Raw genomic sequence first — 15,777 nt, forward strand, 5'->3', positions numbered from 1 at the left:
TTGAGGAAGGTAATCTCATAAGGGAATCTTATCTTACAGCTATTCATTTTCTTTTCTTTTCTTTTTTTTTTTTTTTGTATTTTTGTTTTGTTTTTTTGAGACAAGGTTTCTCTTTGTAGCCCTGGCTATCCTGGAGCTCTGCTTTGTAGACCAGGCTGGTCTTGAACTCAGAGATGTGCCTTCTTCTGCCTCCCAAGTGCTGCTGTTTAAAGGCATATGCTCCCACCACCTGGCACAGCTATTCATTTCCATATAGTGTCCTCTAGTCAGTTTATAGAATCCCAGGCACATAGGCTAAGTGACACCAAAAGACTATATAAAACTCACAGCAAACAATAAACAACAGAAGCAGGCATAGAAGGTCCATATATTGATGGTATTAGACACAGACTTTAAAATAAGAGATGAATGCAGTCAAGAAAATACATACCAGCACAAACAATTATAAAAAAAAAAGAACCTATTAAAAATTACATGACTTAGGCTGAGTGTGGTGGCACACACCTTTATACCAGCACTCAGGTATAAAGGCAGAGGCAGACAGATCACTGAGTTTGAGGCCAGCCTGGTCTACAGACTAAGTTTCAGGACAGCCAAGGCTATACAGAGAATCCCTATTTAAAAAACAAACAAACACATGACTTAACTAAAGACTCAAGTATATAAATTAAGTTATAAATTAAACATTTACTAGGGACTTTCGAGGGACTGACTACAAGATGGCAGAAATATTTCAGCTGAAGTGCAGATAATAAGGGAAGAATGAGAAGATCTGTGGAGTTCCTGGGATTAGATCTGGCAGGAGAGCAATGTGAAGAGAGAAAGCCAAGAGATTCCAGGGCTTGTAGAGTCCAGCCACAGGCAAGAAGGACAGTGAACCCAAGCTAGAAGTGTACAAAGAGATCCTCAGTGGGCACATCAGTTAAAACTGCTAGAGACAAAAAGAAGCATTGTAGGACACTCAGGACCAGGCCTCTGATGTCAAGGAAGCCAGGACAAGACCATAAAGTGACAGCAGCCAGAAGCCAGAGCAACTGAAGGAGAACCATTGGTTTCAGGGACTCCTTTTGACCTCCACAGGTACCCTCACACATGGTGCGCACGCACGCACGCACGCACGCACGCACGCACAACTAAATAATAAATCTTTTTTTAAAAAATCTCATAATAATGAAATATTATAAATTATTACTTTGTGCTGATAACTTTGAAAAAAATCTTAAAAAAAGTTTATGTTTATTTTAGTAGTCTGGAGTTTAAATTACGTCTACAAAGGAAACACCAGACCCAGAATCTTAATAATAAAATCTCAAACTCTTTTTTTTTTTTTTGATTTTTCGAGACAGGGTTTCTCTGTGTAGCTTTGCGCCTTTCCTGGAACTCACTTGGTAGCCCAGGCTGGCCTCGAACTCACAGAGATCCACCTGGCTCTGCCTCCCGAGTGCTGGGATTAAAGGCGTGCGCCACCACCGCCCGGCCAAATCTCAAACTCTTAAGGAAGGGAATAACATCAATGTTAATCATGAATTCAATGAATTCAAACAAAGACTAGAAAAAAAGGGATAAACTTTTCAACTCATGAGCCGAGGTAGTTTTATTATTTTTGGTAAGAACAAAAAAGATAAGAATTAAAAGGCGAGTCTCTCATTAACCTCCATGTAAAATTCTTGAACAAAATTTTGTCAAACCTAATTGAACAGCATATGAAAAACATGTCAAAGGGGGTTTATTCCAAGAATACAAGGTTTTAACTATTCAGAAGAATCAGGAACTTACCATAGTAACAAAGAAAGAAAACATGTATTCTCATCTTAGTGGGTAACAGCCAAGTGTATTTGGGAAATATCTTTGTGACACTGGCGATTGAACATGCTAGGCAAGCTCTCTATCACTGAGTTGTGTCCCAAGCTCTTGTTTAGTTTTTTGAGATAGGGTCTTGATAAGTTGCCCAGGCCCCAGATAAGTCTTGAATTTTTAATCCTTCTGCGTCAACCTTCTGCGTAGCTGGGGTTACCATGAGTCTTGGTTACTCTTCTTGATTTAAACAAAGAGAAAAACCTTAGGAGCTGAAGTATAGTTCTGTAGTAGAGTGCTTGCCTAGTATAGACAAGGTCACAGGTTCAGTCTCCAGCTCTACAAATAAAAAAGAAAATCCCTGGGTTGTTGAGATGACTCTGTGGGTAAAGGCACTTGCCTTGCAAGCCTAACCAAGCTTGATCACTAGAACCCACAGTGGTAGGAGAGAACCAGCCTTGTGGTTCTCCATGTGCTATATTGTCCTGTGATCACCATACTTTCTCTTTATGCCAGTGTCTTAATTGGGGTTTCTATTGCTGTGATAAAACACCATGCATGACCTAAAGTAACTTGGGGAGAAAAGAGTTTATTTCATCTTAGAGCTTGGAGTCATCATTGAAGAAACTCAGGGCAAGGCAGGAACCTTGCAGAGGCCATGGGGGTGTGTTGCTTACTGGCTTGCTTCCATGGCTTGCTTAGTCTGCTTCCTTATGCCATCCAGGACCACCAGCCCAGGAGTGGCATCACTCCATGTGAGTTGGGCTCTCCCACATCAATCATTAATCACGAAAATGCACTGCAGGCTTGCCCACGGGCTAATCTGGCAAGGGCATTTTCTCAGCTGAAGTGCCCTCTTCCTAAATGACTCTAGCTCATGTCAAATTGACACAAAACTAGCCAGCACAGTCAGTTATGTAAGCTATGTTTTCCTAATTGTGACATACAGGTGCCAGTGTTCATTCATGTGTAACTCTCTCTCAAGTTGTTTTCTCTTAATTTTATTTGTATGGGTGTTTGGCATGTTTGTATATATTTGTACCATGGGCATGCCTAGTGCTCTCAGAGGCCAGAAAAGGGTGTCAGATCCTCTGGAACTGTAATTACAGGTGGTGGTGAGCGCCATGTGGGTGCTAGTGATTGAATCCTGCTCCTCTGGGAAGAGCAGCCAGTACTCTTCCCATTGAACGATATCTCTAGCCCCTCTCTGGGAAATACATTAATCTGATATATTGCCAGTAATAACATTTAGTGGGGAAATTTTGGATGCTTTTCCATAACACTAAATTGTTAGGGAAACTTTTACTTCACATACTGACTTCAAAAATGAGATTTCAGAATGTTTTTTGAAAATTGTATTCTACAACATTTTTATTTATGAGGACCACTGGGAACCTTACATTTCATGCTTAATATCAATGTAGAGTGGGACCTCTAAAAAGTGCTCTAGAAAGTTTCAAGATGGTTCTGTGTACCCTGTGTATAGACAGTGTTCATAACACAGGTATCAAGGTCAGTACTGATGTTCACTGAGGGTGGGTCAAATGAACTTTCAAAACAATAGTGGCTAACCTATGAGATGCTTGAATTATTCTGAATGGATTTTTAGTCATCTAATCCTCTCAGCAATCTCCATGACTATCAATGTCACATCGTTTCCTAGCTAAAGCACAGAAAATCAACCACATGGCCCAAGGGCACATGGCCGTTGGTAGAATTCAGGCTGCAGAGGCCCCTCTGGATCATATGGCCATTCATACTGCAGTTCTCATGTAAATCTGTCAGGGTGGTGGATACAGCCTGGCAGAGTCCAGTGCAGCTCCAAGCCCACATAGAATTAACTCCAAGATATATTCAACAAACAAAACCAAATGGCACCCAATAAGTATAGTGATGTGTTAACATTTGTGTTTTTATAGACATGGTATTTTTGTTTACTGTAGTAGTAGTAGTAGTAGTAGTAGTAGTAGTAGTAGTAGTAGTAGATGGTGTGTGTGTGTGTGTGTGTGTGTGTGTGTGTGTGTGTGTGTGTGTGTGATGAAATCTGCACTTGTATCTATGGGGATGATACTAGGTATTTAACTCAAGTGTCAACTGGATTAGGATAACCACACTCTGGGGTTTTCCAGTGTTCAGCAAAGTATTGCTAACTATAAATGAGTTGTTGGTTTGTAGATCACCAGAACTTTTTCCAGAAGTAGGATAGACTGCCATCCAACAGCATTTGCTGGACAAACATTTAGGTAGATTCCACCTCTTGACTATTGTGAATAATGTTGCAATCAGCATGAGTATACAGATACCTCTTGAAGATCCTGATTTCAATTTTTCTGGTTAAAAACCTAGAAGTAGAGTCATATGATAGACCTATTTTGAAGTTTTATTTTATTTTTTGAGACAGTGTCTTGCTATGCAGTTCTGGCTGAACTTGAACTCAAAACAAAGTCTAGGCTGGCCACAAACCCATAAAGATTTGCCTGCTTCTTCCTCCCAAGTGCTGGACTTAGAGGTGTACGCCACCACATATGACTTTATTTTGAATTTTTTGAGGAACCTTCACTCTATTTTCTCTAACATTATTATATTCTCACCAATAGTGCACACAGATTCTAGTTTTTTCATATTGTCACCAAATACTTGCTACTTTTTTTTCTTTTGTTTTTAGATAATGGTCTTAAGAGTTAGAATGTAATGGTGTCTCCTGGTTTTGATTGTGTTTTCCTGATTGGTGATGTGGATCATCTTTGCATATACTCTTTGACCATTGAAATCCAAAAGCGGTGTGTGTGTGTAGTATGTGCATATGTGGTCTATGTTTGTCTCTAGGTGTGCATATTTGTGCGTGTATATGTGAAGAATTGAGGTCAACATTAAGTGTCTTCCTCATAGCTTCCCCTCTTATTTTTGACACAGGGTCTTCCAGTGAACATGGAATTGACCAGTTTGCTAGATTATCTGGTCACCAAATTCCCCCTTCTCTGCACCCTTCCCCATCATTCCAGGATTCTCCTGCCTCTTACTTCCCAGTGCTGAAATCATAGGCATGCTGTTCCATCTCACTTAAAACATTATGTTTACAGATATCCTTGAGAATGTATAGAATATTCCAGAAAGGATATTCAGGAAGCAGATTAGTAACAATTGCCACTGGGAAAAAGAAATAGGTGGTGGAAGTGAACTGGGGATTATCCTTTCATTAATGTTCTCTTTATGCCAGTTGGACTTAATACCGTTTGAAAAGATAAGTTATTTTAAAAGCTCCCTAGGTTGTTACGATGTGTTTAAGAATTGTGGCCAGGCACAGCAGTGTGCCCTTGTGCTCTGCTGTGCTCACACTGCAAGCTCATCATGCTGAGGTGCCCTTTGGTTTTGACAGAGACATTCGACTTACAGCACCATGCGGCCCACCAGCAAAGGGATGGCTCAGCGCTTGGATCTGCCGGACCTTCCCCTCTCAGGTAGATGACTGAAAACACAAATACTTTTGTCCTTTTTAGTGGTGTTCACTTTTTGTTGCATGAACTTGAATTTGGTGGTATTTATTTCTACTGATTTCATCCCCTCAGGGTGCATATTTTGCCCATTAGATGCAAATGAGCAGCTCATGCCAGAAGACATGCCTTCTGCTCGCTTCCCTCCTGAGTGTGTGGATGCAAACGAGATGCCAACTTGGCTGGATTTGATTTTATGTTTGTTTTTGTTTGGCTTTGGTTTTGGTTTTTCCAAGACAGGGTTTCTTTGTAGCCCTGGCAATCCTGGAACTCACTCTGTAGACCAGGCTGGCCTCGAACTCAGAGATCCACCTAGCTCTTAGAGATCCTCAGCGTGCTAGGAGTAAAGGCATGCACCACCACTACCTGGCCTTTTCTGTTCCTTTCCTTTCCTTTCCTTTCCTTTCCTTTCCTTTCCTTTCCTTTCCTTTCCTTTCCTTTCCTTTCCTTTCCTTTCCTTTCCTTTCTTCCTTTCTTCCTTTCTTCCTTTCTTCTTCTTCTTCTTCTTCTTCTTCTCCTCCTCCTCCTCCTCCTCCTCCTCCTCCTCCTCCTCCTCCTCCCCCCTCCTCCTCCTTCTCCTTCTTCTTCTTCTTAATAAACTGAATCTCAAGACAGTACATTCTATTCTTTTTTAAAAATTACTATGTTATACAAAACCCTTGTCTGGTTTTGTGTTTGTTCACTGATTCCACAGTCCTTCAATGCACCATTTTTAGGCCTTTGAGTATTACCCTCTTCCTCTTGTTGCACAGTGTCCCTTTCAAGTTCAAATCGTGACAGTGAAGTGGAGGTTGTAATTAGTGGGTCTCATAGGTCACATTCTCATTCCTGCTGGGCCTCCAGTGATGATGATGCAGAGCTGTAGCCATTAAAAGGGAGGTAAGTGAAGCCCTGCTTGGCCTCGAGTCTCTTAGCCCTGCCATTCCACCCCAGCTTTAGCTTTATTGTGCTTTGGTTTCTTCATCTCTAAGATAGAAACATTTCTGGAGCTGGAGAGATGGTTCAGCAGTTAAGAGCACTTGCTGCTCTTTCAGAGGGCCTGAACTTGCTTCCCAGCATTCACATCAGGTAGCTTACTACCACCTGTAACTCCAGGGATGTGACACCCTCTTCTGGCCTCTGCGGGCACCTGCACTCATGTGCACAAACTCACACTCACACATATACACATAACTTGATTTTAAAAAGTCAAAAAGAAAAAGAAACAACTTTACTTCATAGAGTCGTTTGAAGGATTGAATTAATTCATTTAAAACACCGAGGACACTGCCTGGTGTGCCTTGGGCATCATAGAAATACTTGCTGCTAGTCATTTTCCTTGCTGGTGTCTGCTGAGCCTGTTAGCATGCTCAGAGAAAATAGCAACAGTGCTTTTGGTCTAGTAAATGTTAATGAGTTTTCTGCAAGCTTGGTTCCAGTCCCCTGTACCAGCCTAATATCACAGTGAGGGAAGACACAAAAAGTTATGCTTACTCTGTGTTGTAATTTAAGTATGCAACAGCATTACATCTAAAAATACTCATAGCTTGCTTAGTAGTTACATTATCACAGATAATCATCTCAGCCTTCAGCAACTTAGCACCTTTTTCCCTGCAGAGGGTCTTGCCTTGATGTTGATGTCTGCTGACTTTGGTCAGGTGGTGCTTGCTGAAGCTGGGGTAATGGTGGCAATTCTTAAAATAAGATACCAGTGACGTTTACCAAGTCACCTTACCTTGCCTTTCCCAAGGGCTTTCTCCCACATAGCACTTTCTTCAAAATCAGACTCACTCCTCTCAAAACGTGGCTTTCCCCCTGAGTTCATGTCATATTCTGAATCCCTTGTTATCCTTTCAAGTGTTCACACCACCTTCACCAGGTAAGGATTCTGTCTCAAGGAATTACTTTCTTTGCTCCTCCATAAGAAACAACTCACCACCCACTAATGTTTTTTCCTGAGATGGTGGTGGTTCAGTCACCCCCTCCATTGCCAGTCTAGTGCCTTTGCTATTTCCACACCTGCAGTGATCCCCACCACCAACATCTGGAACCTCTCAAAGTCATCACTGAGGGCTGGGATCCACTGCTTCCAAACTCCCATTGATACTGACATTTTTACTTCTCCCCATGAATTACCCTGCTCCTAGTGGCATCTGGAGTCCTGAATCTTTTCAGAAAGCTTTCTATTTATTTTGCTCAGATTTGTGGGAGGAATCATTATTTGTGGCAGCTACAGCTTGTGAAATGTTTGTTTAATAAACATTCAATGAGAATTACTCCTTGATCCTTAGACTGTGCAATGGCTTCTGTGTCAGGAGGTTTAAAAAAAAGTTAGTTAATAAAAGAACATTAATTTGTACAAAACTCCATCACTATTCTTGAGTGATCAACCAGGTGCAATCTCAGTGAGCAGTGAGGGTGGTGGTGTTGATTTTGTTTATTATTACTGTACGTGTGGGTAATGGCGATGTCAATATGCATGTACCACAGCACATATGTGGAGGTTAGATAACACCTTCTCAGAGTTGGTTTTCTTCTACTTTTACATGGTTTCAAGGGAGTGAACTCAGGTCATCAGCATCTTTACTCACTGATATATCTGTTGTAGAATATTACTTTTAACTATGTGAAGAAATGTTACTTTTGTTTATGTTTTGTTTAATTGTGTAAAGATATGTTACTGTTTCACCTTGCCTGCCTAAGGCACCTGATTGGTCTAATAAAAAGCTGAATAGCCAATAGCTAGGCAGTAGAGGGATAGGTGGAGCTGGCGGGCAGAGAGAATAGAGAAGGGTGAAGAGAATGAGGGGAAAAAGAGGGAGATACCTGGAGCCAGGCAGCCACGAGCCAGCAGACATGGTAGAAGCAGGAAAAGTAGAACATACAGAATGACAGGTAAAAAGCCCAGAACGAGGCAAAGCATAGATGAAGAGAAACAGGTTAATTTAAGTTATAAGAGCTAGTGGGACAAGTATAAGATAAGACTGAGCATTCATAACTAATAAGAAGTCTCCATGTCATGATTTGGGAGCTGGTTGGTGGCCCAAAAGAAAGTCTGCTCCATATATCCTGTAGGCCCAGGACAGAGTGTTGTTATTTTATGTGTATGTATTGTGTATGTGTGCACTACATGTGCAGTGCCCTAAGAGGCCAGAAGAGGGCTCAGATCCCAGGGAACTGGTACAGACTGGTACAGCTGCTGTGTGAATGCTGGTAACTGAACTCAGGATTTCCATAAGAACAGCTAGTATTCTTAACCTGAGCTATCTCTTCAGCACCACAGAGAAGTTTTGAAAAGAATTTTTGTGTGTTGAGAGTGGTAGGTCTTAGCATTGGACTTTAAAATTTTCATACATAGTGTTGTAAAGAGATGCATTGCCCTCTAGTCTTTACTGTTTTATTTACAGAGTATAGGCAGAATTGAGCTAATACCATTTTTAAGCATCCTAGGGCTTGGTAAATGAATATTGCATGCAACTTCAAGGCATTCAAGTCTGAGCACCTCTTTCCCAGAAATGGAGGGTGGAGGCCAAAACATAAGATTGAAAACCTGTCTGGCTTAAATCTATGCATCATTGTGTAATAGCATAGCACACACTCATTATGCAGTATAAAATAGGGAGTAACTTACTCGCATGAATAGTGTTAGGTGAATTTTTTTTAACTGCAGGAAAAGCTATACGACATAAAACTTAGAACTCTATGAGTAATCATAGCTTTTATGTCTTTTTCAAGCTATTCTACCAACTTCCAAGTTTGCTAATTATCTAAAGAACCATTCTTTTGATTGACAAGATAAATAATAAAGTTGAGACCACAATTATCACTGTGGAGCTCATTGGCTGACCTTCTCCTCCTTACCCTCCAGGCACCTGTCTCCTGGTGATGATTCTATTTACTGTAATAAAGGACTGCATAGTGAAAAGTGTTTGCTTCCAGCCATTTCCAGCAACTGCTTGTCAACATTGAGGTCATCCCTAACTGCAGATTAATGTTCTGTTTTTGTTTTGCTCTTCAGTGATGTAGAACTGTTTTTCTCTGCTATTTAGACCTAATTGGCCTCACCCCCAACTTGATGCCCATAATTGGTGGCTATTAGCTGAAGAGGTTACTGTTTTCTTCTGTGACTGTGGGTGACAGGAGGTGGCCCCAGCCTGGCCCCAGCTGTCCTGTGATATTCAGCCAACTACCTAAGTCTCACAGCTCCAGCTCCCACTCTGTATAAGCCAGCCTCAAATGTCCTCTGCTCTGCTTTTGTGACCCTTTCAGAGACATCTGGAGACTTCCGCTCATTTTTGTGCCTGTTTTCACTAATACTAATAGGACAGCAGAAAGGCGCCTTAAAAAGAGGGGGTTGTGCTCAGTTTTTAGTGAACGATAAGCCTGTAATTGGAGCAACTTTTTCTGCTATGGGCTGTTGTTCTTAGTTCCCAGCTTTTTGTCTGCTGCTGTCTGTGACCTGACAGTCACATGAGACATTTTCCTACCAGCTTTTCCTCCGATATCCACAGCATAATGCAAACAACACTAGCTAGAGACAGAGCGAGAGGAGTGGGCGTCCTAACTGGGGAGTTGCACAAGGCTCTTAGAAGGCCCATACTTAATACTCTGATCACTGTCTGAAAATTTAGAATCATTTTTGAACAAAGGACTGCCTTGGCACTAGTCTGTCTTCCTTCCTTCCTTCCTTCCTTCCTTCCTTCCTTCCTTCCTTCCTTCCTTCCTTTCCTCCCTCATTTATTTATTTGTTTGTTTGTTTGTTTGTTTGTTTATTTAATTCACTTGTGTATGGGTGTTTTGCCTGCATATATGTTTGTGCACCACTTATGTGCCTGTGGAGGCCAAAAGAGGGTGTTGGAGCCCCCATAACTGGAGTTACAGACAGTTGTGAGCTACCATGCGGGTGCTAGGAATTGAACCCAGCCAGTGCTTTTAACCACTGGGTCATTTCTTCAGCCCCAGTAGATCCTTTTTTAAAGATATATTTTATATTTGTTTGTCTTGTGTGTGTGAATATGAGTGTGGATTTGTGCATCTGTGAACAGAAGAGGAGGCCAAACAAGGATATTGCGTGTTCCTGTTATTCACTACGTAATCCTTTTGAAGAAGGGTCTCTCCCTCAAGCTGCGGTTCTCATTTTCTTGGCTAAGCTGTGTGCTAATAAGCAACAGCAATTCTCTTTGTCTCCATTCTCATCAGAGCTGGAGTTATAGATGTGCGCAGGACACCTAGCTTGCTAGGATCTGAACTCAGGTCCTCACTATTGTGCAGTAAGCAGTCTGAACAACTGAGCCATCCATCCACCCTGGTACAAGGTTTTATAGATTATATAGGTAGTCCTGCCCAGAGAATTCTTTCTAGAAAATAATGTCCCTATTTACATTTTTATTATTCCAGAAAGAAAAAAATTGTGTGTATATGTATATTTGGGAACATATGCATATACCTATGTAGATATGTCTTCGTACTTGAGAATAAAGTATGATAACCAATCAGATTTCTCCCCTTTAGAAATGGGTGACAATGTTGTTATTCACACAGATCTTCTGAAGGGAAGGGCCGAGGACCGGAAGTCAGACCCTTACCTCCGAAAGAGTCCCTCACTGGAGTCCCTGAGCAGACCCCCTTCCCTGGGCTTTGGGAACACCAGACTGCTGAGTGCGTCCACCGGGGGTCTGAAACCAAGCAAGCTCAGGTAATGAGTTTTAAAGTCTGAGAAATGAGATGAACATCCTCTTCCTTCTGTCTCATCCAGTCAGCTTCCTTCTGAGTGACAGTGATTAAGATATAGAACACACCTTCAACAGGTCTGATAAGAAGGTGCTACAGAGTGGTTTGGGACAAAGTCAAATGAAGAGCTGTACCTTTTTAAGCAGGGGCCCTGAGATGGATCAGTGAATAAAGGCTCTTGTTATGCAAGCCTGAGTTCAATCACCAGAACCCATGTGAAAGAGAGAACCAACTCCACAAAGTTGTCCTCTGAACAGCACACACATCACACACACACACACACACAACACACACACACACACACACACACACACACACACACCAGTAATGGTAGAGTTTTTTAAAAGTTAAAATTTTAGCAAAGAGGAGCTGGAGAGGTAACCCAGTGATTAAGAACACTTGTTGCTCTTAGAGAGAACTCAGGTTCAGTTCCTAGCACCCACATCAGATGGCTCTAAATTGCCTAGGACTTCATTTCCAGGGGGATCTCCATCCTCTTCTGGCCTCCAGAAACACATGCACACATGTGGTGAACATGCATATACTCAGGCACATATATACCCATAAAATAAATAAATCAATCTTTAAAGTTTAAGCAAAAGTACTTGAGGGGTTGTTTGGATCAGGAAGTCTAGAGAGGAGTAGGATTCCTGCTGTAAAGGTGCCAGGGTGAGTGAGCGATGGAACTCAACCCAGGGCCTCAAGAAGGCCCTGCCAAACATACAGCAGGCTCCCAGCCAGTACAGTAGACGGCTGAGGAGTTACAGCCGTCAAGGCAGGTTGGAGCCCTGGTGCAAACAGTCTGCATTGCCAAAAAGAACTTCATACTTATTTTGGTAAGGCAGTGGGGAACCACTAAGTCTGTGGGATTGTGTTTTTGTTTTTGAGTAGTGATTAAGAGCAGACCTGCTATTTAAGGAAGATTATTGAGAACACAGTGGCATAGAAGGAGGATTAGAGACTTTTTTTGAGATCAGCTTTTAAAGGGGCGTTAGCAGAGGAGGAAATGAACAGTGGGCCTAGATAGTTGCCAAAAGCCTGTCTTTGCCCCCACGTGTCTGCCACCTCCCCCTGCCAGTGCCTTTGGCTACCACGGTCCCGGCAAACTTATCCCATCTGTTTCTCTTCTGCCTGGAGTCTTCCCTGCTTTCCCATGTTGTTAGTCTTCTGAATGAAGCACCTAGTGTCCTACTGTGGACCTCCCAGAAGCCCTTGTAGCAGTCATCACTCTGCATTCTGCTCTTCTGGGTCTGCATAGTTTAGCTCCATCCCACTCACCTGTGATGATGGCTTCACCCTTCACTCCTGGATAAGTGGAAGACTAAAGAATTTACCATTGGGGCAGGAGAGATGGCTCAATGGTTAAGAGCACTGGCTGTTCTTCCAGAGGTCCTAAGTTCAATTCCAGGCAACCACAAAGTGGCTCACAACCATCTGTAATGAGATCTGGCACCCTCTTCCAGCCTGCAGGGATACATACAAACAGAACAGTATATACATAATAAATAATCTTAAAAAAAAAAAAAAAAGAATTTACCATTAAAAGTAGTATGAGGTGGCTCAGTAGATAAGACCATCTCCTGTGAAAGCAGAGGACCTTAGTTGAAATTCTACTTTGGTGTCTTCCACTCATTTGTGTGTGTAACTCCAGCACTTCTTTTGTAGTATGAATAACTTGCTGTCATTTCATGGATAGTACATATTTCATCCTACATTTGGGTATCTTTCCCAGTGCCTTGTCTTGTGCTCCACCTAACAGTTTACCACAGACGAGTCTAAGACGCTGTCTAGTTCAGGGATAAGAGCTTTATAACAGGTAGTATAAGCATCCATGAATGTCTCAGGGGAGGGCTTTGAGTCTGAATACATTCAGATCAGATGTATCTTGTATCTTTGGATATAACTGATATTTGATCCCAAATAGGTAAATTCAGATATTTCAAGAGGTTTATAAAAGTCCCAGATATAGATCATCTGCATATTAACTGCATAGAAACAAGTTTGAAGGACCAGAATTAGTGCTACTCTCAAATCAATGCCATAAACACACAGGAAATTTATGTATATTAATACGCTATTTATAATATACTTTTCTTCATAAAAGGTCAGATTAGTGACCTTAATTTCTTTCTTTCTTTTTTTTTTTCTTTCTTTCTTTCTTTCTTTCTTTCTTTTTTTTTTTTTTTTGAGACAGGGTTTCTCTGTGTAGTTTTGGTGCCTGTCCTGGATCTCACTCTGTAGACCAGTCTGGCCTCAAACTCACAGAGGTCCACCTGACTCTGCATCCTGAGTGCTAGGATTAAAGGCGTGTGCCACCCGGCAATTTCTAATTTCTTTTACATTAGTATTATTAAGATTAACCTATGACAGAATAGAATTTTTTAGATTTTTAAAATTGCATTTATTTTTCTTTGTGTGTTCATGTGCCACAATGTGCATGTGGAAGTCTAAGGACAACTTCTACCCTAATATAACTTGTAACACAAGTATCAACAAGGTTTGAATGCAGGTCACTGGACTTGGCAGCAAGTGCTTTTACCTGCTGGATTGTGTTGCCAGCCCTGGAATTCCTTGCATTAGAAACTCAGTCTTTATATAGCTATGCATAGTCATGCACACCTACAATTCCAACACTTAAGAAGCTGAGACAGTCTAGGCGGAGGTGGCACACGTCTTTAATCGCAGCACTCAGGAGACAGAGGCAGGTGGATCTCTGTGTTTGAGGCCAGCCTGGTCTACAGAGTGAGATCCAGGACAACCAGGGCTACACAGAGAAACCTTGTTTTAAAAAAAAAAAAAAAAAATTTTTTAAATAAAAAAAGCAAAGGCAGGAAGATGAGTTCAAGGCCAGCCTGGGGTACATAATGAGTCTCTGTCTCAAAATAAATTTTCAGTCTCTATTATTAAATTTCTTGTGAGGGCAGTCATTTAATTGTGTAACATTGGGTGGTGTTCTCTTGCTCTCCACTTTATTTTTGAGACAGACTCTCTTACTGAACTTGAAGCTTGCCGTTTTGGCCAAGCTAGCTGGCTAGTAAGCTCTAGGAGTCCTCTGTCTCCATTTCTGACCCCTGGGGTCACAGACATGATCAACCATGTCTGCCCTTTATTTTGGTGTTGGGGGTTTTGAACTTGGGTTTTCTGTTTTCACAGCAGGTGTACTTACCTACTGAGCCATCTTCCTAGTCCCAGAGATTTGCCTGCCTTGGCCTCCCAAGTGCTGGGACTAAAAGTGTGCGCCACCACCACCTGGCTGACATAATGTATTTTTAATGTGACTAATTTGGCTGCTTCTTTAGAGTACTATTTGAATAAACCTACACTTTGGCTTTTTCTGTATATATATTTGAGGGTTTTAAAAGCCAGCACCTTAACCAGGCAGTTGGTGGCGCACACCTTTAATCCCAGCACTCAGGAGGCAGAGCCAGCCTATCTCTGTGAGTTCTAGGCCAGCCTGGTCTACAGAACAAGTTCTAAGATAGCCAGGGCTATACAGAGAGACCATGTCTTGAAAAATAAAACAAACAAACAAACAAAAAAGCCAGCATCTTGCCAGATGTGGTAGTACACACCTGTAATCCCAGCACTTGGGATGTAGAGGTAGGAAGATCAGGAGTTCAGAGTCATCCTTGCAGCCGGGTGGTGGTGGCACACGCCTTTAATCCCAGCACTCGGGAGGCAGAGCCAGGTGGATCTCTGTGAGTTCGAGGCCAGCCTGGGCTACCAAGTGAGTCCCAGGAAAGGCGCAAAGCTACACAGAGAAACCCTGTCTCGAAAAAAACAAAAAACAAAAAACAAAAAAACAGAGTCATCTTTGCCTATCGTGAGTTCAAGGCCACCCTGGGCATTATGAGACCTTGTCTCAAAAGAAAAACGAAACAACCATTCAACCAGCATCCTCCTTAACTATGTGTTGTTCTTTGTAATCAGTGTTGAAAGAAGAGACCCTCTGGCAGCCCTGGCCCGGGAGTACGGCGGCTCTAAGCGTAATGCACTCCTGAAATGGTGTCAGAAGAAGACAGAAGGTTATGCGGTAAGGCACGGTGCTGCCAATTGGGCATTTGTGGTCCTATGCCAGGACATGTTCCATGTGGGCATGTGCTTGGTTTGCATGGAGTATCATCTCTGTTCTCTCAGCTGTGACTTCCAGAGAGGGTGTGATATTTGTGTACTGTACTATGCAAAGGCCTCCCGATGAGGAGAAGGGGGTAGGAGGACAGAAGGGCAGTCTGCAGCCCACCCCACAGACTATCTGTGAGTACTCACATCTGCTGCAGGAAGGGAGCCTTCTCCCTCACGCCGCCCTGGACAGAGCTGCTGCTAAAGCATCTTCCCAAAGAGGGCAGCTCCTCCTCATTTGCATAAAGCCTTCCAAAGGTTTTCCGGTTTTTTCTGTTTTTGTACCTTTAAGAGTTTTCATTTAGTTTAGTTTTGTTTGTCTAGGGTGGTGTTTACTTTCTGAGATGAGCAGACAAGGAAGTGATACCTGATACAGGTTTAAACTTTTTATTATGAAATAACATACACAAAGATAAAAGTGCATGAATTAGTCTCATTAATCATGAAATGAAAACCCAGTCAGAAACCCCATCCTGAAGTAGCATCTCCGGTTCCCACAAACCTGTCATGACTCTCCAGCTGCTCCCCCACGTACCTGTCTGCCTCGCTTCTTCTCCTTGCGGTTCTCTGTGGAAGTGTGAGTGCTGGAATAGTGATGCCTTTTCTCAGCATTTAGAGAAAGGAACAAAAAGCTGTATAAGATTTGCATCTGGCTTTTCATACA

General features: G+C 42.1%; 1 protein-coding gene across 10 annotated transcripts in view; it reads left to right on the forward strand.

Annotated features, from left to right (window-relative positions):
* The window catches only part of Specc1 (sperm antigen with calponin homology and coiled-coil domains 1), a 280,028-nt gene that overhangs the window by 193,610 nt on the left and 70,641 nt on the right, over positions 1 to 15,777 (forward strand). For all 10 annotated transcript variants that reach the window (XM_037200768.1, XM_037200764.1, XM_037200767.1 and 7 more), the window contains 3 exons: positions 5,171 to 5,252; positions 10,806 to 10,959; positions 14,925 to 15,027. In XM_037200768.1, the coding sequence (XP_037056663.1) occupies positions 5,171 to 5,252; positions 10,806 to 10,959; positions 14,925 to 15,027 (339 nt within the window). The remainder of the gene's footprint in view (positions 1 to 5,170; positions 5,253 to 10,805; positions 10,960 to 14,924; positions 15,028 to 15,777) is intronic.

This window comes from Peromyscus leucopus, chromosome 8b (genome assembly GCF_004664715.2).
Source record: "Peromyscus leucopus breed LL Stock chromosome 8b, UCI_PerLeu_2.1, whole genome shotgun sequence".
NCBI lineage: Eukaryota > Metazoa > Chordata > Mammalia > Rodentia > Cricetidae > Peromyscus > Peromyscus leucopus.